The sequence below is a fragment of the Mustelus asterias genome, chromosome 26 (genome assembly GCF_964213995.1).
Source record: "Mustelus asterias chromosome 26, sMusAst1.hap1.1, whole genome shotgun sequence".
NCBI classification, from domain to species: domain Eukaryota; kingdom Metazoa; phylum Chordata; class Chondrichthyes; order Carcharhiniformes; family Triakidae; genus Mustelus; species Mustelus asterias.
Genome location: NC_135826.1, coordinates 4,630,991 through 4,655,075, shown reverse-complemented (window position 1 = coordinate 4,655,075; position 24,085 = coordinate 4,630,991). Strand labels below are relative to the sequence as shown.

The 24,085-nt window shown below is 40.3% G+C and overlaps 1 protein-coding gene across 3 annotated transcripts in view; it reads left to right on the top strand.

The window, feature by feature from the left end:
* The window catches only part of med16 (mediator complex subunit 16), a 37,306-nt gene extending 14,626 nt beyond the window's left edge, over nt 1-22,680 (top strand). For 2 of the 3 annotated variants that reach the window (XM_078198083.1, XM_078198084.1), the window contains exons 6-14: nt 83-235; nt 1,544-1,755; nt 2,888-3,094; nt 13,313-13,523; nt 16,463-16,596; nt 19,897-20,089; nt 21,587-21,803; nt 21,970-22,053; nt 22,374-22,680. In XM_078198083.1, the coding sequence (XP_078054209.1) occupies nt 83-235; nt 1,544-1,755; nt 2,888-3,094; nt 13,313-13,523; nt 16,463-16,596; nt 19,897-20,089; nt 21,587-21,803; nt 21,970-22,053; nt 22,374-22,500 (1,538 nt within the window). In that variant the 3' untranslated portion in view covers nt 22,501-22,680. The remainder of the gene's footprint in view (nt 1-82; nt 236-1,543; nt 1,756-2,887; nt 3,095-13,312; nt 13,524-16,462; nt 16,597-19,896; nt 20,090-21,586; nt 21,804-21,969; nt 22,054-22,373) is intronic. The other variant, XM_078198087.1, reaches the window with a different exon arrangement.
* Nucleotides 22,681-24,085: the final 1,405 nt, after the last annotated feature.

Sequence of the window (24,085 nt, the reverse complement as noted above, 5' to 3'; positions counted from 1 at the left end):
GCTGCCTATATCCTGTTGAAATGTAATGGGCCTTTCATTAATGGTGGTTAACTACTATGATTCCTGATCTGATTTTTGCCAGGTGATAAACAGCCAAGCATCCTGAAGTGGAGGATTCTATCTGCAACCAATGATATGGATCGTGTAACAGCTGTGGGTTTACCCAAGCTTCCAATTTCACTGACCAGTACTGACCTAAAGGTGGCCACAGACACCAAATTCTTCCCAGGGCTTGGTTAGTATTAGCCTTCAAGTCCAAAATTAAAACTTTGTTAATGTTTTCCCCATTGTCTAGTGACATGTGGCTTTATAAATCATTAAGTCTGAACTCCTTGAGGACTTAGTTTTCTGTTTGAAGATCTTTGGTTATGTCATGCTGAAATTTAGAAATTGGTTAAATAAATTGCCTCCTGTAGAATACCCGCATAAGGGGACCATGTAAATTATAGTTTTTTGTAGAAAGCTACTATGGTAACTGAACAGGATGGCTTTCAGCTCATCAAATCCAACTGTGGGGAGCTCAAGAAGAGCATTTGAGTTGCTGTGTTTGGAATGGATTAGCGAGAGAAACAGCTGAAGTCTTGTCTATATGTCTTCTGTTTGCTGAAATCATACTGGCATTGTTTTCAGGCCTGTTTGACTGTACTTACCTTCACTTGATATTCTGATCTAGAAAATTCTCCTGAAACCCTTTCTTCTTTGTCCTTTACACTATTACTATGCCAGTCTATAAATGGGCAAAATTATGTTCGACAGTGTCACTACTCTATGCACCTTTCTGTAATTTCCTTGCAGAGTTGCCCTCCTATATCTAGCCAGTTGGTGGCCTACAGAATACATTCTATGGTGTAATGGTATCTCTATGATTTCACTAACCAAACATATCCCTTCTCTCCTGCACTAATATTCTCCTTAATCATTATATCTACATCATCGCTTCTTTTTCCTTCCCTATCTTTCTTGAACACCCTGTATCCAGGCATATTTGATACTCAGTCCTGCCCTTTTTTGAGCCAAGTCTCCCTTGTGCCTATTTGCACCTGCAGCTCACAATCATATTTGCTGTGTTTTGTGTGTTTACATATGTGCACTGTTAACATAATTTAGACCATATTGCATCAACTGTTAGTTTGACCCCACTTAATTCCTATTTCTCAAGGTCCTCCAACTGATGACACTCCTTGTATGGTTCACCAGCACTTAAGTCTGTCCTGGAATTCCCATATGGAACAGGACGTGTTGCACTCCATGGGACTTGGGTGCCCTGCTATATTTCTTTTTGATACTAACTAAACTAGGCAAACTTGACAGAAATTAAAGACATATTTAAAATGGGTTTACCTTTCATTATATTTTCATAACTATGGCATTTTGATCAGGTAATTCTTTGTTGAACTAGTGACATGATGGCTTTTTGGTCCAAACATTGATTTAAATATTCTATGTGAACGAATAGGAGCTGCATTGATAATCCCTGGGCTTCAGGTCTGAATTTGCATCTGATGTTCTTCAACTAAATTCTAATCTTTCTTCCTCTGTCTAGGCCTTGCATTAGCATTCCATGATGGAACTATTCACATTGTTCACAGGCTTTCACTGCAAACTATGGGAGTTTTCTACAGCACTCCTTCTCAGCGACCAACAGATGACCAAGCCATTAAACGGCAGCGTACAACTGCATCTTCTGTACATTTCAAAGCATTGCAGTTGTCCTGGACTTCATTGGCGCTGGTTGGAATAGACAACCATGGAAAGGTAAGAACAAAGTTAAACTAATTAGAAACATAGAAACCCTACAGTGCAGAAGGAGGTCATTCGGCCCATCGAGTCTGCACTGACAGCAATTCCACCCAGGCCCTATCCCCTCTTGGTTACCCTGCTAATCCCTCTAACCTATCACATCCCAGGACACTAAGAGTTAATTTAGCATGTCTAATCAACCTAACCCGCACATCTTTGGACAGAGAGGAAACCGGAGCACCCGGGAGAAACCCACGCAAACACGGGGAGAATGTGCAAACTCTGCACAGACAGTGACCCAAGTCAAGAATTAAATCCAGGTCCCTGGAGCTGTGAGGCAGCAGTGCTAACCACTGCCACCGTGCCACCCCTACTTAGTGCGTACATGCAATAATGTAAAACATATTAACAAAATTAAGCAGTCATTTCAAATTTTGAACTTCACCATTGCAGAAAATTGCAATATATTGCAGAAATATTTACCCCCCCACTCTCTGCACCCTTGCTATTTGTGGACTACTTAAATGAGTTTGAAGTTTATTTCACTACTGTGGTTGATCTACCAACACACCAACCAACTCAAGAACAACTTCTTCCCTGCTGACGCTAGACCTTTGACTAGACCTACCTTATATTAAGTTGATCTTTCTCTACACCCTAGCTATGACTACCACTACATTCTGCACCCTCTCCTTCTCTACGAACTGTAAAACCCAAGAAGCAGTACTTTTCAGTCTATGAACACATCACTGCGCCACTGTGACAAATTAAATCAAAAAAACTGTTTTAATCACAAAGGCTGAATATGTCTTGGGATCCTCTTCATAGAGCTGGAAAAATGAGGTAAATCTTGATTCCCTTGCAGTGTCTGTGTGCAACTTTGTGATCCTCTGCCCTTTATCTTCCCTGATAATAGTATAAGCAAACTACAAGGAACATTTATAGCAGTTGATTTTGGAGCATTTGTTGTGGTTTGAAAATTGATTTTTGTTCATAAAATGGTAGAAACGAACATCAAGGGTATTCAGCTCTTATGTCCCATGTCCAGGCTTTTTTTTTAAGAATTAGTAATTATTCGTGGTGCAATTTTACATTGTCGTCTTTCATGAAATTTTGAAGGCTACTTTGTTATCTTGTTCCCTCACAGTTGAGTATGCTGAGGATCTCCCCTTCGATGGGTCACACATTAGATATGAACACATCACTGCGCCACCTGCTTTTCCTACTGGAGTACTGCATGGTGACGGGTTACGATTGGTGGGACATCCTCTTGCATGTGCAGCCTAACATGGTGCAAAACCTAGTGGAGAAATTGCACGAGGAATATACACGCCAGAATCAGGCTTTGCAGCAGGTAAGGGATTAATGGAGTGTCAGTGTGTTCATGTTATAAACTTGTCCTTGTAATACTCATTCGTTTCTGGATTGATTATAGTTATTAAATCTGTAAGTACAAAATAAAGACTCTATGTATAGAATTCTCCCAACGTGCTTGTGGCGAGTTTAGTGGCAGGCTGGCACAGAGAATCTGACAGAGCCAAATGTCAGAAACATGCTGGCTTAAAATTACATTGCAGTTGTCCCAATGACAGGTCAGTCTTCCTGCTAACAGGTGGTATAAATGCCATATGCATCTCATGAATGCTCATTAAAACATTCCATCAGACCTTTCAATCTTGCATCACGGCAGCGGGATATGATGTCAGCATCAGACCCAATTGTTAATGAGTGACGTGCGCAAGGCAATCCTCGGTTCACCAGAGACTTGGGGTGAGTGCAATGCCAGAACAACTTATGTAAGGCTAAGGAGGTGGGTGAGGATGATGAACAACAGCAGGCAGAGGAAAGACCTAGGGGAGGGAAGCTGGTCCCTAACATGGCTGCATGAAAATCTCACCAAAGGGACATCATGTCATCTACTGGATTGGGGTGCACAAAGATTCCAGGTGCATTGGGCAGAGGTCCAATTAGGGCATGAACGCCTTGCAGATGATGGGCTCAGAGCGGGTGGGGGTGTTGGTTGAATCAAGGAACATACTTAAAGATGCTGGCCTTTTACTTTGGGGTTGCTGACATCCTACACAATCTGGTGTAGGCAGAAGGGCTGGAGCGAGTGATATGAGTGTGCTGGACTGGTATTTAAATATAGTGCTGGGAGCTTCAAACCTGCCAGTTGATAGAGGGTAGATGAATAAGCTGCCGGTCAACCAGGTGATTAAAAAAAGGGAATGCGCTTGTGCATGATCAATGAAGTTCCAAGCACGGGATCCCACTAGTCTGATTGGTGAAACGGGAGCTACCCACGACCGCACTTAGTCTCAAAATGGGAGTATTCCTCCCTACTTTGCTGACAGTGTGAGATCATGGAGAACATTGCTCAATCTGGCATGCGGCTAAAGGATAGAATTAAGGATGAGTTTAGCAGTTCTGCAACTTCCTGTAGCAATGATAAATCAGTTGATTTTTGCCTGTTTTGAATCTTATATGGAATCATTGAATCCCTACAGTGCAGAAGGAGTCCATTCAGCCCATTTAGTCTGTACCAACTCTCCTAAAGAGCATCTTGCCCAAGCCTACCCGTCTCGCCGTATCACTAAGCCTGCACATTTACCATGTCTTATCCACCTAACCTACAGATCTTTGGACATTAAGGGGCAATTTAGCTTGGCCAATCCCCCTAACCTGCATATCTTTGGACTGTGGGAGGAAACCGGAGCATCTGGAGGAAAGCGAGACAGACATGGGGAGTACATGCAAACTCCACATAGACCCAAAGCTGGAATCAAACCTGGGTGCCTGGCGCTGTGAAGCAGCAGTGGTAACAACAGTGCCACCATGCTGCCCTTGCGTTTGTGTGCCCTTGTGTTTGCTAATCTTCTCAGAGGTGCTGATTAATATTTAATTGTCTTATTTAGAAGGGGAACATTGGGAGGGATTTAATCGAGAAAATGCTATATATTGTCACGGTTAAGGTCAGAACCTCCAATGTGTCGTATGGAGCCTGCCTGAATCCATAAGTTTTGCTCTTGAATTTGGCCAGGATAAGCATGATAGGTTTCACCTCAGGTATGATTCAAATGATCCACTAGGGAGCTTTTGTCAAACAAAGTTTATTTAAGAATATAGTTAACATGTATAGTAAGAAAATTAGCCAGAACTTTTATTAGTTCCAAACAAGAAACCAAAACGACCACAATAGTGTAATAACCCTTAACAAATATATCTAGTGTGTTCCAACAAAACCAAAACCTTCCATAGACAAACCCTTTAAATAAGTTCAACCCAGCAAAGACTTATGCTCACGTGATACTGGAAATTGAGTCCTTTGGTTGAAATCTACAGTTTTCTGGATTCACTCAGAACAGTTTGAAGTCAAAACAGCTTCTCAGAACCCCAGGGAGAGACTCTGGCCAAGTCGCCAACTGCAGAATCTTTGCTGCAGGAAGAGAAGACATTTCTTTCTGATAACCAGCAGAATTTCCAGAACAACAGGGAGAGAGGGAAAACACTTCCTTTTAGCTTGCTAAAACAAAACTGTAGCTCAGAACTGGAAATGAAAGAACTTCTGTCACCTGGCCTGCCAAGCATTTTTTTCCCTCTTAACAATGCAGAGCTATAAAAATCCCAAAGTAAAAACACACAACTCCCATCCAACCCACTTGAGGAGCAATAAAAGGACATCTGTTAGCCCACCCAGCAACAATAATGACATCAGCTGAGGCTGTGAGCTGCAGAATTTTAAAAAAAACCTTTCTTAAAGATACACTAAGGTCACACCTCCGCCCTTAAGAAAAAATGAACCATCAATATTCAAAGATGGTTTCATTTTTCAAAGCCTTTCAGTTTCACATTACTAGTACTCTACAATAAATATACATACATTTTACAAAATCAAAACATGCAAACATAACAGTAATGTAATCCACTCCAGTCCTTGTCCAATCGAACATTCCTCCTTTTATCACATTCATGACAAAGCATCATCAATCACATTCTCCTTTCCAGCCACGTGCATAATTTTTAAATTAAATGGCTGCAATAATAGACTCCATCGAAACAGTCTGGCATTTTTAGTCTTAAATTTCTCCAAAAATGTCAATGGATTATGATCAATATACACAATTGTCTCAGAGGAATTATTGGCAACATAAATATTAAAATGTTGCAACGCCAGCACCAAACTCAGTGTTTTTTTTCCAATCGTTGAATATTTTTTCTGGTGATCATTCAATTTTTTGGAAAAATACCCAATAGGCCAGTCTATTCCTTTGTCGTCGTCTTGTAAGAGCACAGCACCTACGCCCACATCACTCACATCGATAGCCACTTTGAATGGTTTTATATAATTTGGTGTGGCCAACACAGGAGCAGTGGTTAACAAGCCTTTAGGCTGTCAAATGCCTGTTGACACTCCACCGTCCACTGAAATTTGCTACGCTTCTTTAGCAAAACAGTCAGTGGAGTAACCACGCTGCTAAAATTCAGCACAAATTTACGGTAAAAACCACCCAGAAATCTCATTATTTCCCTTCTTGTCGACAGCATTGGGAACTCCCCAATAACTTTTGTTTTCATATCCTGTGGGGCCATCTGCCCATGTCCAATTGTATAGCTCAGGAATGTGACTTGGTTTTTTGCAAACTCACTCTTTAGCCGGCTTACCACCAAACCTGCCTCCTGAAGTTGATCAAATAATTCTGCCACGTGCTTCAAATGTTCTTTCCATGTCTGACTAAAAAAATCACTAGATCGTCTATGTACACCGCACAGTAGGATAAATCTGTTGGTTAATCAATGAAATGTGGCTGGGGTGTTTTTCATTCCAAATGGCATAACTTTAAACTTGTATAAACCATTTGGTGTCGCGAAAGCTGAAATCTCCTTTGCCCTTTCGGCTAAAACTTTTTTTCCAATCGTTTGTAACTTGTTTGCCAGTAACTTTTGAGTAAATCCAGTTTGGAGATAGAAATTGATTGTTCCACCTTCTCAATGCAGTTCTCCAACTGTGGAATTGGATAAGAGTCTGATTTTGTAACTGCATTAACTTTTCTATAGTCCCCACACATTTGTTGGGTACCGTCCGGTTTTGGTACCATCACTATGGGTGAGCTCCGCTCGCTGCGGCTCACTTCAATTATGTCATTCTTAAGCATACTTTCGATTTCCTTTTGAACCTGTGCCAATTTTCGAATGTTAAGTCTATAAGGATGTTGTTTATTTGGAACAGCATTTCCCACATCTACATCATTTATAACCATTCTAGTACTTCCCAACTTATTCCCACATACTTGTCCATTTGATATTAACAACTCTTTCAGGTCAATTCAATTATCCTCTGGAAGGTAACTCAACAATTTATCCCAATTTTTAATAATGTCCTCGTTATCCAATTTAATTTGAGCCATGTCAAATTCAGAGTCATCTGGATTTGGTTCTTCACTCTGAGTTATAACCGCTAAAACATCCTCCTTTTGCTTTTCTTCCCGATCAAAATACCTTTTAAGCATATCCACATGACACTGAGTTTCTCTTCTATCTAGCGTTCTTATCAAATAATTCACCTCACTCAATTTCCTTTCATTTTGATAAGGCCCACTAAACCTTGCTTTCAATGGTTCACCTACCAATGGTAGCAATACTAAGACCTTATCCTCACTAGCAAAACTACAAATTTTTGATTTCTTATCTGCTTCCTGTTTCATCACATGCTGTGCCACTTATAAATGTTGTCTAGCTAATTCACCTGCTTTATTCAACCTTTCCCTAAAATTTGATACAGTCCAATAATGTAGTCTCAAAACACCAACTCACCAATTTCTCCTTAATCAATTTAAATGGTTCCGTTATCTCCTGACCAAAAACCAATTCAAATGGACTGAATTTGGTTGACTCGTTGGGTGCAACCCTAATTGCAAAGAGTACAAATGGGATTCCTTTATCCCAATCCTTTGGATAATCTTAACAATAAGTCTTGTCCTTGCCTTCCACCTCACCAGCCTCAAAATTTAACAGATCATCCTCTTTTCTTTTTCATTACAAATGTTGCATCCTCCCATCCCTCTGCTTTCAGTATTGCGAAGGGATCATCCCTCCCTCTGTGACACCATGGTGCACTCCTCATGCCCCTAACCACCTCTCCATGCAAGTGCAGGAAACGCAACACTGCCCTTTTACCTCCTTACTGAAAATGATTTGCTTGTACTTTGCATATACCTCTGCTCAGCCTGCAAGTGTAACTTAAACTTCTGGTCACCTGACATTTTAATTCGCCACCTTGCCTCCCACTCTGATGTTTCTACCCATGGGCTCCAGCAATTTTCTAGTGAAACACAACATCAGCTTAGAACAGCACTTCATTTTTCAAATAGATACTCTACAGCCTTCTGGACTCAGCATGAGTTCAGCAATTTTGGATCATAACTTCTGCTGTCATGTTGTCTTTCTCCTTGCTGCTTTTGTATTTTTTTTACATAGGAACATAGTAATTAGGAGCAGAAGTAGGCAAATTCAGCCCTTCAAGCCTGCTCTGCCATTCAATCAGATCATGGCTGATCTCTCCCTGGTCTCAAATCCACCTCCCCACCTGTTCCCCATATCATAAGTTCATAAGATAGAGGAGCAGAATTAGACCATTCGGTCCTTCAAGTGCGCTCCGCCATTCTATCATGGCTGATATGCTGCTCATCCTCATTTTCCTGCCTTCTCCTCATAACCCTTCAACCCATTACCAATTAAAAATCAGTCTAACTCAAATTTACTCTCAGTCCCAGCATCTACCGCACTTTGGGGTAGCGAATTCCACAGATTCATAACCCTTTGGGAGAAGTAGTTTCTCCTCAACTCTGCTTTAAATTTGCTATTCACTTATCCCTTTTTTTTATTAGAAATACATCCATCTCTTTCTTGAAACCATTCAATGATTCAGATTCCACCACTCTCTATGCGGCAGCATGTTCCACAAATTCATCACCCTCTGCGAGAAGTAATTCCTCCTCACCTCAGTTTTAAATCAACCGCCTCTCAACCTATACCTGTGACCTCTTGTTCAAGATTGCCCCATAACAGGAAACATTTGGTCTGTATGTACTTTATCATCCCTTTTAAAATTTTATGTACCTCGATCAGATCCCCTCTCATCCTTCTAAACTGCAGTGAGTATAAATCCAAACTGTTTAATCTCACCTCATACGTCAACCCTTTCATCCCCGGAATCAATCTGATGAACCTCTTCTGAACTGCCTCCAATGCCACCACATCCTTCCTCAAATAGGGAGACCAAAACTGGACACAATACTCCAGATGTGGTCTCACCAACACCCAATGCAATTGCAACAACACTTCCCTACTTTTATACTTCAGAACTTTTGCAATAAATGCCAACATCCCATTTGCCTTTTTTATTACATGCTGACTTTCTGCGAATCATGAACATAGACGCCTAGATCCCTCTGCTCGATGCATTTTGAATCTGCTTTCCATTTGGATAATAATTTGCCCATTTTCTGCCAAAATGGATAGCCCCTCACTTATCCACATTAAACTCCATCTGCCAAGTTTTGGCCCAATCTCTTAGCCTATCTACATCCATCTGTAAAATCTTTATACCCTCTTCACTGCCTGCTTTCCTACCTATTTTAGTATCATCCACAAATTTTACTATGTTACACTCTGTCCCTGCTTGCAGCTCATTTATATAGATTGTAAACGGTTGAGGTCTGAGGACTGATCCCTGCGGCAGCCTGCAAGTTACATTTTGCCAGCCAGAGAGAGATTCATTTATCCCGACCCTCTGCTGTCTGTCAGTCAGCCAATCCTCAATCCAATCTAGTACTCTACTCCCAATCCCCTGTGATCTCACTTTCTGGATCAGTCTTTTATGCGGCACCTTGTCAAACGCCTTCTGGAAGTTTAGATGTACCACATTCACAGGTTCCCCACTATTCATCTTGTTAGTTGTGTCCTCGAAGAACAGGTTTGTCAAGCATGACTTACTTTTCATAAAACCATGCTGAGAATGGTGGACTGAGCTTTGTCTTTCCAATTGCTCAGTCATCTCCTCAATGATTGATTCCAGCAACTTCCCCACCGCAGAGGTCAAGCTAACCGGCCTATAGTTTCCTACTTTTTGCCCCTCTCCCTTTTTTGATTAGGAGGGTCACATTAGCGTATTTCCAATCCACCAGGACCTTACCAGAATCCAAGGAATTTTGAAATATCACAACCAATACATCCACTAGCTCTGCTGCCACCTCCTTTAATACCCTAAGGTGCAGTTCATCAGGTCCTGGAGACTTACCTGCTTTTAATCCCATTAGTTTATTCAATGTCTTCTCCCTAGTGATGGTTATTGCACCGAGTTCCTCTGCATTAACTACTGTTTTTGGAAAGTCTTCATTGTTTTCTACTGTGAAGACAGAGGCAAAATATTGGTTTAGTGCCTCCGCCACCTCTGTGTTCCCCATTAATACCTCATCAGTATCATCCTCTAAAGGGTCAACATTCACTTTAGCTATTCTCTTCCTCTTCATATGCTTATAGAAGGTTTTGGTATCTGTGTTTATGTTTTCTGCTAGTTTCCTTTCGTAGTTCTTCATAGCTCTTTTGATTCTATTTTTAGTAGCCTTTTGCTGAACCCTAAAGTTCTCCCAATCCTCCAGCTTATCACTAACTTTTGCAGTTTGGTATGCCCTAGTTTTTGCCTTTATGTCCTCTTTGACATCCTTGTCTAGCCATGGACATTTTCCCTCCTTTTTACGATTCCTCTTCCTCTCAGAAAGATACTTTATTTCTTGAACCTTTTTGTCATTTAATAGTTTTTGCCCTCCACCATCTCACAAACCTTCCCTTTTGTTTTTTTCTCCCACTCTTATCACTTGCTCAAAATCAATAGCATCTCTCACTCTTCCCATTCCTGATGAATTCTTGTCCTGAAATGTTAACTATTTCTTGCTCTACAGATGCTGGCAAACATTTCCAGCATTTTCCATGCATTTGCCATGCATATGCTCACTCACTCACTCAGTCAGTCCAAATCATACTGAAGGAGGATGCAGAGATGCTTCAGTGTGATTTGAACGGGCTGAGTGAGTGTGCATATGCATGGCAGATGCAGTATAATGTGGATAAATGTGAGGTTATCCACTTCGGTAGCAATAATAGGGAGGCAGATTATTACTTATTATTTGAATGGGTGTAAATTGAGACAGATGAATACTCAGCTAGTCCTGATGTGCATCAGTTGCTGAAAGTAAGCACACAGGTACAGCAGGCAGTAAAAAAGACAAATGGTATGTTGGCCTTCATAACAATAGGACTTGAGTATAGGAATAAGGATGTTTCACTGCAGTTATACAAGGCGTTGTTGAGGCCTCACCTGAGTATTATGTGCAGTTTTGGTGTTCTTATCTGAGGAAAGATGTTCTTGCTATAAGAGGGAATGCAGCAAAGGTTTACCAGACTGGTTCCTGGGAGGCAGATCTGTCCTATGAGGAGATGACTAAGTCGGTTAGGATTCTATTCACTGGAGTTTAGAAGAGTGAGAGGAGATCTCATAGGAACTTATAAAATTCTAACAGGGTTAGACAAAGTAGATTCAGAATGTTCCCTATGGTGGAAGAGTCCAGTGCTAAGGGGGTCATCGTTTGAGGATAAAGGGTAAGTAAACCTTTTAGGACTGATGTGAGGAGAAATTTCTTCACCCAGAGTGGTGAATCTGTGAAATTCACTATCACAAAGTATTTGCGGTCAAAACATTGTGTGATTTCAAGAAGAAATTAGACATGGCTCTTGAGGCTAAAGGGATCAAGAGATATGGGGGGAAAGCAGGATCAGGATATTGCATTTGATGTTCAGCCATGATGAAAAATGGCAGAACAGGCTCGAATGGCCTACTCGTACTTCTACTTTCTGTGTTTCTATATTTTCCAGTTTTATACCCAAACTGATTTCCTGGTCATTTGTCTCATTGCAATTTGAGAGTTTTATTTATTCTTTCATGGGATATGAGCATTACTGCCAAGGTCTAAATTTGTTGCCCACCCCTAATTGCTCTTGAACTGAGTGGCTTCCTAGGCCATTTCAGAGGGCAGTTAAGAGTCAATCACATTGCTGTGGGTCTGGAGTCACATGTAGGCCAGACCAGGTAAGGCTGGCAGATTTCTTTCTCTAACAGACATCAATGAATCAGATAGGTTTGCACCATTATTAGCTTTCAGTTTCAGATTTTAGTAATGGAATTTAAAATCTGCCAGCTGCCATGGCGTGATTTGGACATATGTCCCCTTACCATCTAGATTTAGTCCAACGACATTACCACTATGTCACCGTCTTTCCTTACAAATTGACTGTCATGTTTCCTCCATTACAGCAATGACTATATTTCAAAAATACTTAATTGGCTATAAAGTATTTTGGGATTAGGTTGTGAAAGGCACTTTTGGGTTTTGCAGCTTATTAAAAAGTTGCTTCAATTTTTCAGATTGATCTGAGAAATTAATATCTGAAATCCTTTTGATTTGATTTATTATTGTCACATGTATTAGTATACATTGAAAAGTATTGTTGCTTGCATGCTATACAGACAAAGCATACTTTACATAGAGAAGGAAAGGAGAGACTGCAGAATGTAGTGTTACAGTCATAGCTAGGGTAAAGAGAAAGATCAGCTTAGTGCAAGGTAGGTCCATTCAAAACTCTGATGGCAGCAGGAAAGGAGCTGTTCTTAGGTCGAGTGACCTCAGACTTTTGTATCTTTTTCCTGACGGAAGAAGGTGGAAGAGCGTATGTCCGGGGTGCGTGGGGTCTATAATTATGCTAGCTGCTTTTCCGAGGGTGGGGGCGTTGTTGGGTTTTCTTAACTGTAGTGTCGGCATGGGGGGACTAGGACAGGTTGTTGGTGATCTGGACACCTAAAATCTTGAAGCTCTCGACCATTTCTACTTCATCCCCATTGATTTAGTCAGGGGCTTCCTGAAGTCGATGACTATCTCCTTCGTTTTGTTGACATTGAGGGAGAGATTATTGTCGTTGCACCCAGTTCACCAGATTCTCTATCCCATTCCTGTACTCCATCTTGTCATTGTTTGAGATCTGACCCACCACAGTGGTCTCATCAGTAAACTTGAAAATCGAGTTGGAGGGGAATTTGGCCACACGGTTGTAGGTGCATAAGGAGTATAGTAGGGTGCTGAGGACACAGCCATGTGGTGCACCCGTGTTGAGGATGATCGTGGAGGAGATGTTGTTGCCTATCCTTACTGATTGCAGTCTGTGGATTAGGAAGTTTAGGATCCAGTCGCAAAGGGAGGAGCCAAGCTCCAGGCCATTTATATGCCAAATACCTTTCTGCACATCATTTGCTGAGAATGAGAATTGAGAATGCAGCTGCACCCTAGTAGCTGACTATCATTTTTTCATGATTTTCTATAGCATTCTGTCTATATGCTCTTGTCATCCAGCTTTCCTTAAATGATGTTTTGGGAGAGCAGTTAGTTTTGCTCAATTTATTGTGTTTCCTCCCTTGGTGACTTTCTTTCTGTGCATACATTTAAATTGCTTTATTTGCTTTGATAAGGTTCTGTCTACTCGAATTGTTGCCATGAAAGCATCTTTGTGCAAGCTGTCAACAAATACATTGGCAAGAGCCTGTGATTTCCATGCAAAACTGCTGTTGATTGCAATTGGTTCCACACTTAAATCACTCCTTCGACCACACCTACTCAACACACCAGACAAGAGCCCAGGAGAGCGACTAACTGAGATCTGCTGTAAAAACACCGACAGTGGTATGTGACTGACTTGCGTATGTGGTGTAAGTAATGCAAACACAACAAATGACTGGTATTAAAGCTTCCGATTCTTCAATTTAGGCACTACTGCAAATGTTTTCAAGTTTGAACTTTCGACTGCAAATGTTTGTAAATGCAAGAATAGTTGTCAAATTCTGACCTTTATTGTTCCAGCTATTTTTAAAGTGCAAATGCCACCTTTAATTTCCCAAATCCAGGTAAGGGCAGAGCTGGGATCATTGCTTAAATCTGTTTATGCTTCATTACTGGTGAATATCTTAACACTAATTTCCTCTTCATAAGATAGTGCTGCATAGTTTGTAGACAAATTAGAAAAGTATCACTGTAACCCAGCACATTGCTGCAGGAGTTCATCAGGGTAGTATTCTAGGTCTAGTCATCTTCACCAGCTTCATCAGTGGACTTCGCTCCATCATATGGGCAGAAGTGGGGATGTTCAATATCATTCGCAACTCAGATACAGAAGCAGTTCATGTAACAAGACCTAGGCATTGTTCAGGCTTGGGGTGATAAGTGGCAAGTGACATTCATGCCACCCATCTTCAACAAGAGAGGATCTAACCATCTGTCTATGACATTCATTGTTATTACCATTGCTGAATCCCCAGTCTCAACATCCTGGGAGGGGGAGGGGGGGGGGGGGGGGGAGTGGTGGTAACCATTGACCAGAAACTGAACTGGATCAACCATATAAATGCTGTGGCTACAACCACAGGTCAGAGGCTGGGAATTCTGAGTAACTCACCTCCTGCCACCTTCCTAAAGCCTATCTATTATCTACAAGGCAGTCAGGACTGATGGAATACTCTGCACTTGCCTGAATGAATGCAGCTTCAACAACACTTGAGAAGCTCAATGCATTCAAGACAAAACAGACTGCTTGATTGGCACCCCATCTACCAACCTAAAGATTCATTCCTTTCACCACCAACATATAGTGGCAGCGATGCGTGCAAGATAGACTGCAGCAACTCCCCAAGATTCCTTTAACAGCACCTACCAAATCTTTAACCTTTACGATCCAAAAGGACAGATGCATGGGAACACCACCAGCTGCAGTTTCACTCCAAGCCACAGAACATGTTAACTTGCTGTTTCCTCATCGTTGCTGGATCTAAATCCTGGAGCCCCCTTCCTAACAGCACTACTGGTGTTCCTACACCAAATGGATTCTAGCGGTTCAAGAAGGTGGGTCATCACCATCTTGAGAGGAGTCAGGGATGGGCACCAAATGCTGGCCTTGACAGTGAAGCCAACATCCAATGAAAGATTTTTTTAAATGCTAGGATGTTACTAAGTGATGAAGAGATTGCAGAAGCTGTAATTGTTGGTACAAAAAATAATGGGCAAGTGATTCCAACCAAATCAGTGTGTATGAATAATGTTTCACTATTTTGTACTCTGTCTTGTTACATATTGAATCCTATCAACTCATATGAAAGGTTTTATTTTGTTGCTAAAAGTCAATTGATCTTGTGTTGTACTTCTCTTTGAAAAAGTGGACAAGAAAATTATCAATAGTGGCCTGCATTTTTGTGATGAAGCACCAATACGTCCTAGAAATGTAATATTTATTTAGGCATTCCTAAAAAACATAAGGGCAGGAGAAGTGGAGTCACATGACAAGTAACCAAATGTCTAGAAAACTGCCTACAAAACAGAATAGGTGATGAAAATGATGGACAGAATATCAATGGATATTATTTATAAGGAGTTCCAGAAGTCATTTGATAAAATCCACCATAAGAGACTGTTAGCTGGAGCTGAAACCCATGGAATTAGAGACAAAGTATAGACCTTATTAGAAAATAGGCTGTGGCAAGGAACTGAATATAGGGATAAATGGGCAGGTAATTGGCAAAAACCAATTTAACAAATTAGATAGATTAGAAAGCCACATATCCAAAATTGCCAATGACACAAAGATAGGCAGCATTATAAGCAATATAGATGGAAGTATATTGATAAATTAATTGAGTAAAACTAGCAAATGAACTTTGATGCAGGCACATGTGAAGTCAATCCACTTTGAACCTTAAAAGGATACAACAGAAATGGAGAAAATTTAGAAACAGTGGCAATCCAAAGAGACTGTAGGGGACGTGGGGCAGTCCAAGTCTGCAGATCATTAAAATATCATGAAGAATTACATAAAATAATCAAAGGCTAGTGGAATGCTAGAAGCCTGAATACAAAGACTTAGAAGTCACACTTCAACTATAAAGAGCCTCGATTATATCACACCTGGATTCCTATGAGCAGTTCTGGGCACCACACCTTAGTCACCTTGGGGGGAGTGGAATTTAGCTGTATTAGATGATATCTGGACTCCAAAGGTTAAATTAGGAGAGATTATGCAAACTAGGATTGTATTCCCTGGAATTTAGAAGTTAAAGGACAAAGCAGCACTTGACTGGTAGCCCATCGACCACCTCATTCAGCATGGTCAAGTCAGAAATCAGTAGATTTCTGGATACTATGAGGACACGATGCGATAGCACAGGAAAGTAGCATTGAGATAGACGATAAGCCATGATCTAACTGAATGGCGGAGCAGGTTCAACAGGCCGAATTGCTTATTTATGGTCCAATGTTCAAGCCGTCACTCCCCACAACTAGCGCACAGTGACTGCAGTGTGCATCATCTATTGTACTCATTATGGCAACTCACCAAGGTTTCTCCGACAGCATCCTCCAAACCTGTGTCCTCTACCTAGAAGAACAAGTTCAGAAGGCATATAGGAACAATAACAACTGCAAATTTCCTCCAACTTATTGAGTGCTATTAGAGATGGCCAATAAATGCTGGCCCTGTCTGTGACATCTACATTCTATACATAAACACAATGTACTTAATGATTCTATTCTGCAAGTGATCAGTTATTAAAAGAGTCTTAACTGATGCTTTCTTTCAGATATTGACAAAGTTATGATAAATCTGAAAACTGAAGAGTTTGTCCTGGATGCTTGGGTGTTACAGTCACTTCAGCAACTCATACAATGGGTTGGAGACTTTGTGCTATACCTTCTGGCTAGCTTGCCCAATCAGGTGAGTATACCCCTAATATAGAGCTGTGCATCTCAAAATATATTTTTATTAAAAAAAGACTTTGTGCCAAGAGAAATCTTATCCAATTTTTTTAGAAATCTTCATTATGTCCAAAACATTAAACTTAAAAAATACTGATCAGTCTACAAATACTTCTTGAATATTTGGAATTGTATAACATAGTTCCACTGACAAGTTACTGTGGTCTGCTTCAGCTTTACTATGTTTCTTTGGAGATTTAGGAAGAAATTTATAAGTTTTTCCTACTTTTTTTCCCTCATTCCAGGAGTTTCTATGGTTTGGGGAGAGCAGGTTACATAGACTTGGATGGAATGTACGTCACAAACCATGCAGCCAGCTGATCCATGTTGGTTTTTATGCTAAACACGAGCCTCCCAACCTTATGTGTAACCGTTGATTCCTTTCTCCCTCCTGTTTATCTTGCTTCCCCTTAAATTCATCTATCCCATTTGCCTCAATTCTTGAAGGTGAATGAGGCTGACCAGGTTTGAATAGAATGGATTTGATGGACCAAATAGACTTTTCCCATCATTCTCATTTTCAAATGTATATTGTTGTTCTTTTGGCAATCAGTCACTAATGAGTATGAATATCCACTTCAGAAACTCCATGTTACTGATTATGGGTTCTGTGGATCTTTGCGTGGCTCATGAGCCCAATCCTAGAGCTGCATCTTCAACCTCACACTTGGCAGGTGTTTCCAGGATGTGGGTTCATTCCTTGGCCTCTAGATCACTGGTATTCCTTTCTCAGGCTCCTTTTCCAGGCTTCCTCTTGCCATCAGGTGTTGTGAAAGAATTGTGTTCCTTCAATCAGGGGGTTTCACCAAGTAGGTCTCTTTTGAACAAAGATCTCCCAAGTGTCGATGTCTCTGTTGCATTTCTTGTGGTAAGCCTTCAGGGTGTCTTTGAAACACTTTCTTTGTCCTTCTCTTGTTCGGGAACCTTCCTTGAGCTGGGCAAAGAAGATTTGCTTTGGCAGTCAGGATTATGACATCCTAAGCACATGGCCAGCCCAGTGGAGTTGGTTTTAAGTAATCATGGCTTCGATGCTGGTACTTTTGGCTCCTTCAAGGATGCTGATGATAGTACATCTGTCCTCCCAGCTGATGCGGAGAATCTGTCTCAGACAGATTTGATCAAATAAAAAAAAATCAGACAGTGTTGACGATACCTCTCCAGAGCCTTGAGGTGGCGTCTGTACGTAGTCCAGGTTTCTGAGCCGCATAAAGTTGGGAGGATGTCTGTCGTTTGTGGTTTTAAGTTTGTGGTTTTCCACCAGGCAAGGTGTGTGTGAGCATTCATATTGTAATTAAAATAAATATTCAGGCTTATTATTTGGCTAACTATGCTGTTAACTGAGTAATGCTTATAGCAAATCTGCAAAACATACACTGGAACTATAGCATTGCAGGACATATGCAACAGGATGTATTAAGCCAGTCTTTATTTAAACAACCTATGAAACTATAGCAACTTTCTGGATTAAAATGCAGAAAGATTTCCTCAAATGGATTCCCTTGCTAAATACTAATACTGTACTAATACTAGTAATGTCTAATACTAAATTTTATTCAAGATAATGGAGGGTGACCTTTATCTAATATTTACAGATGATCACCTCTACCCCCGCACAATCTTATACAAATAATACACATAACTTGCTTCTCACCCAGTCAGAAACAGATTGAATAAACATGGATGAGTATGCCAGGCAAAGGAATTGAACTTACAGCAGAGCCAGAGTTTGGTGAGCAGTCGGAAGAGCAGGGACGAGGATTGTCATATGTCATATAAACATATGTCCTGCAATGCTATAGTTCCAGTGTATGTTTTGCAGATTTGCTATAAGCATTACTCAGTTAACAGGCAAGGATTTTGGTGTCAGCACGAATGTCATGGTCATCGAAGGCCTTCGTCCTTGGGTATCTAAAGGTGGTGCTCGCAGATTGGATATGATGTTGGATCTCCACATTGATGTCTGCCTTTGATGAGAGGTGGCTCCCCAGTAGGGGAAACGTTCCACGTTTGGGAGGGTTTCTCTGTGATCTTGATGGGAGGGAGAGACCAGATCTTGCCCTGGGGTGGGTTGGTGAAGGACTTGAATCTTGTTGAGGCTGAGACTGATTCTTCAGTATGCTTCCGTGAACATGTCAAGCATGGCTTTGAGATTCTCTCCTGAGAGAGTGGAGATGACATGTCATCCACATACATGGGGAATGTCAGTGTTGTTTTATTCTTGGATTTCAACCGGTTTTCCATCCATCCAGTAGATGATGTCCACTGGGAAGCTTGTTCTTGATGTGGAGATGCCGGCGTTGGACTGGGGTAAACACAGTAAGAAGTGTCTCAAAAGCTACCAAATAAACCTGTTGGACTTTAACCTGGTGTTGCAAGCTTGTTCTTGACAAGGTGATGGTGATGATGAAGATGGAGAAAAGGATAGGGGCAATGACTCAACACTGCTTGACTCCAGTCTTGACCTCAAAGGTTTCTGTCTGATTTCCGTCAGTGAGGACTGTTGCCGACATCTTGACATGGAGGAATTGGAGGATGTTGATGAATTTCTCTGGACAGCTGGTCTTTGACACGGTCTTCCATAGCTTTCCCGATTGACTGAGTCAAGACCTTGGTGAGATCAATAAAAGTCACGTAGTTGATGTTGCTCCTGACATTTCTCTTGCAGTTGTTGAGCAGTGAAAATCATGTCTACTATTCCACGGTTTGGTCGGAAGACACACCGGCTTTCTGGAAGGATTACTTTAGAGACTGGGAGAATGTATATTTTGTTCAAATTGCACCCACTTGTTATACAAAGAAAATGATACGCTTATTGAGCATTTTTTCATTTTTTGATCATCAATTTTAGCAATCACTTGGAGGCTTTTGAACTGTTCGAGTGACCTCAGTTACAGAGGACACGTGCAACCTCTGCGGAACCCTGCTATCATTGAGAATTAAGATTTCCCAGATGATAACATCCTGAGACCCAGTTGCTCTGGAGCAGCTTTTGAAATCACAATTCTCTATTTCCAGTAGAGACAGTGTGAATCTGGGGTGGAGTTTGTTGTTTCCCTATACAATGTCATCAGACCAGTCCAGCAAGGAAAAAAAGAATATGCAAAGATCACCAATGCAACACTTTACTCTATAAAAATAAACTGTAGCAACAAAATAGCGGACAAAAATATATTTTGAACGACCTGTCCTCCCTCCATACCGTGTCTTTTAACACCAATGTGTAGGTTAGCATATTACTGATCTGAATCTGTATTTTCAGGGTTCTCCAGTTCGCCCAGGATTTAGTTTCCTCAGAGATGGTACCTCACTTGGCATGCTCAGAGAGCTCATGGTGGTGATTCGAATATGGGGTCTTCTTAAACCTGGCTGTCTGCCAATATACACTGCTACTTCAGACACCCAGGATAGCATGTCCCTGCTCTTCCGACTGCTCACCAAACTCTGGCTCTGCTGTAAGTTCAAATCCTTTGCCTGGCATACTCATCCATGTTTATTCAATCTGTTTCTGACTGGGTGAGAAGCAAGTTATGTGTATTATTTGTATAAGATTGTGCGGGGGTAGAGGTGATCATCTGTAAATATTAGATAAAGGTCACCCTCCGTTATCTTGAATAAAATTTAGTATTAGACATTACTAGTATTAGTACAGTATTAGTATTTAGCAAGGGAATCCAATTGAGGAAATCTTTCTGCAATTTTAATCCAGAAAGTTGCTATAGTTTCATAGGTTGTTTAAATAAAGACTGGCTTAATACATCCTGTTGCATATGTCCTGCAATGCTATAGTTCCAGTGTAGTTTTGCAGATTTGCTATAAGCATTACTCAGTTAACAGCATAGTTAGCCAAATAATAAGCCTGAATATTTATTTTAATTACAATATGAATGCTCACACACACCTTGCCTGGTGGAAAACCACAAACTTAATTGTGGTATATTGTGTTTCCTCAAGTGGATATTAATTAGCAGTCCTGGCAATTGAAATAATTGAGACTGTAACTTAATGCTGAAATGAGATCTGTTCATTCAGTAATAAAGGAATGCTTCCTGTCAAGGTCTTACAATGGCTTTAACCTTTTGAATGTTTTGTGAAATATGCCCTGCAGCTTAAAATTTACAGTTCTGAAGTTTGAGTGAGACAGCACAGTGAATTTGGAGTGATTTGGTATCGTACTTTGGCATTATTGATTGTACGTCCTTAATTTGATATCAGACTGATGTGATGAAGGGTTGTAAGGGTGCAATTTGAGCTGGATCAGTACCTCTCCTGAGCATTGGTCCACAGCATGTGACAGCAGGAAAACATTGGTGTGGACCAAGGGAAAGTTGACAGTAGATGGAGAATGGTCTTCTGAAGTTGAGATGAAGTCCGATTGGGTACAATCAAAGCATCTAGCCATGATATACTTAAATTTGAAGTATTCCTTTAAACACGAGCAGGTTAACTATTTTGGAACTTTGTGAAAGTTTCAACTTCCCAGTTGGATACATGTATGTACACTCATTGTTTCACTAGTCAAAAGGAAAATTCTCTTGCCTCGAAGCTTATGCTGCCTTCCAGTCAGTCAGCTACAGTTTTGAATCCCAGCGTTGTATGTCACTCAGATTCCCCTGTCACTATTTATAGATTCTTGGAGAGGCTTCTCAGTGGGAGCACATAACTGGTTAATGCTCAATCTTTAACAAAGGAAGATTGTGACTATCGTGACTAAAACTGAAGTCTGCTGTGCAGCAACCCAGCAGGAGTGGTTTGCTTGGCTAATTAGAAGAGAAAAATAAGAGTTTTTCATTGTCTTTTGATTATGACTCTCTGGCACCAAGTTTACAGTGCAGCTGATACTAAACACTTCAAATGCACAAATAAACCTCCATTTGTGGCTTAAGGAATTCATACAAAGTTTTTAGCCTTTTGCAAAGTTTAACATTTTTCATATAACACCTTTTTTCCAGGTAGAGATGAAAACCACATGACTGAACCTGATGACAATCTGATTGATGAATGTTGTCTGCTTCCCAGCCAGCTGCTTGTTCCTAGCATGGACTGGCTACCGGTGAATGATGGCATTATTGGCAAGTTACAGAGCAAACAGCTATTAAAACTGCAATTTGGAAAGCCAGTCAGTATACCAAGCCACTTTGCAACCTCTCAGCTTGATATTTTTGCAAGGTAATTGTCCTGTTTTGCTTGTTAAGGCACTCTGGTTCTTCTGACCATTTATTTTAGTGCCCTTTGCAATGGAACTATATTCATAATACATGTTTATAAGCTCTAATAAGTGTCATAAGTATTTTGGGTGACTATATTTATACTTTCAACTTCACATTATGTGCAGATCGCCAGGTTATCAGAAAATGGACAACTTAAGGAGACTTAATTTAGGAGTATGCCCAACAGAAGAAACAAAATCCTGTACCAGGTAAGCAACAAATAAATGAGAAAATAAAACAATTATGTAAGAGTTCAATTTGATCATCCATTCAATTGCAAGGTACCTGTGCAATTGAGCACCCTTTAATATGTGCATCACTGCGCTTGATGCATTTTTATTTGTACAGGATGACTGTTTCCATTGTCCTTTTGTGACATGTCATTCTTGACATTGTAATAAAGTAGAATTACTACATGTTGCGTAGCCCATAAGATCGCTCCATATTGTTCTAACCATGAATGTTTATCCTGGATTTTGGTGTCTCAGGATTAGATTGTGATAACTGAAACTTACTTTCTTTTAAACAGATGTGGGTGCAACACCATGCTGAAATCGCCAAACAAGTCAACTGCAGTTAAACAATGGGAGCAGCGGTGGATTAAGAACTGTCTGTGTGGGGGGTTATGGCGCAAAGTACCCATTAGTTTATCCTAAATAATCTTTGTTACAGGGACAAATAAAGAAATATTAATTTTTAAGATATCAGTTGGAAAATTATCAACAGTCATGGATTCAAAAGATCAACTTTGTATATTGCCTGTAATTCTCTTGGTTTTGAACATTTTCTAAGAATTTTAATGGGATTTCTATTATAATAAATTGATTTTTTAATTCAAGACTTTTGTTTGGCTATTTCCCCTCCCCCATAAGATTAACAACTTCACTGGGTTACCTGTTTATGGGTGTCAGTTGGCTTCTGGTAAGATACCCAAGTCTCTATATTGATAAATATCCTATATAATGACTGTGACAGGTTATTTTCCTGTAGCAACATTGCAGTGAAGTCAAATACCTCATTCGTACTTTCTTTGTCAGGTGGTGGTTTAAGGGGACTCTTGTGATTGCTTTGTTTTTAGGAGCAGGAGTCCTAGAATCCTGGAAAGTGTTTCCTTTTCTAACCTGGAGACTATTTTTAAAGGAAAATGGATTCCAGCCAGGTAAATGTGGAAACGTTTGAGATTTTGAAGTTTTGCTCCATTTTTGTTTGTAAAACTTTGAAAGGTTCAGGTCTCAAAGGAATTAAAATTCTGTCGTGCATCTTTATGAATGTTTAGAGAAAAACCCCATGCAGTTTACATAACTGTTCTTAGTTCTTGAGAAACATGAGGGTTCTTGAGAAACATGAGGATTATAATGTTTGGACATGCCTGATATGGGAACACAGATGATCTAGGTTAATGATTGCTATTGCTGCTGTATTTCATTTGATCTGTACTGGTTTCCTGTCTTAGTCAAGCTGCTCTTCCCATGAACCGAGCCCTGAACTAACACACAACTATCTCTCACAAGCTAGTCATTAGTTTCCAGTTGGATATCAGGCTTTTTCAAGCCATTCACTAAACACTAATTGATGCCCATTATTAGGAAAAGATCAACATTTCTATTTATAAGATGCTTTTTTAAGTCATGCCAAAGCTGTGGAACGATAAATCATTCAGGTACTTTATGATTTTCACCAGTCTAAGCAACACAATTTAAAAAAAAATTCACAGCAGGAAGTCTTAAATGTTTTGATATTTATGTGCACGGTTTTTTCTCTCTGAAAATCAACTGGTAATTGCACCACCTGTTCAGTTTTTTTTCACTCCTGTCTAATTGTTTGTTAAAGGGCAAAATATGTATTGGAGAATAATATATTGGCAGTAAAAATTTGAAGCTAGTTTTAGATAGGAATTGTATGAACTACTGCACACATTAGGAAACGCGCACATTGCTGAGTTCTGATATTCAATGCAGTTTTACAGGATAGAGTTTTATTTTCAAAACACGTCCCCTTTCCCACCAAAAAGTTATACATAACCACAAATTAGGTATGTTTTCAAATACATTCAGAATTGTACAAGTTGTTTGAAATTACCTGAGTTTTGAGGCTTCTGTGAATGCAAGTCCAAAGACTTGAGAAACTACTGCAAAACAACTATAAAGTCAAATTTTTGTCTGTCTCATCACCTTGACAATCTTTCTTCAAATGTACGGCAAGAATTAAACCATATTACTCTGCAATGTTACTATGACAATG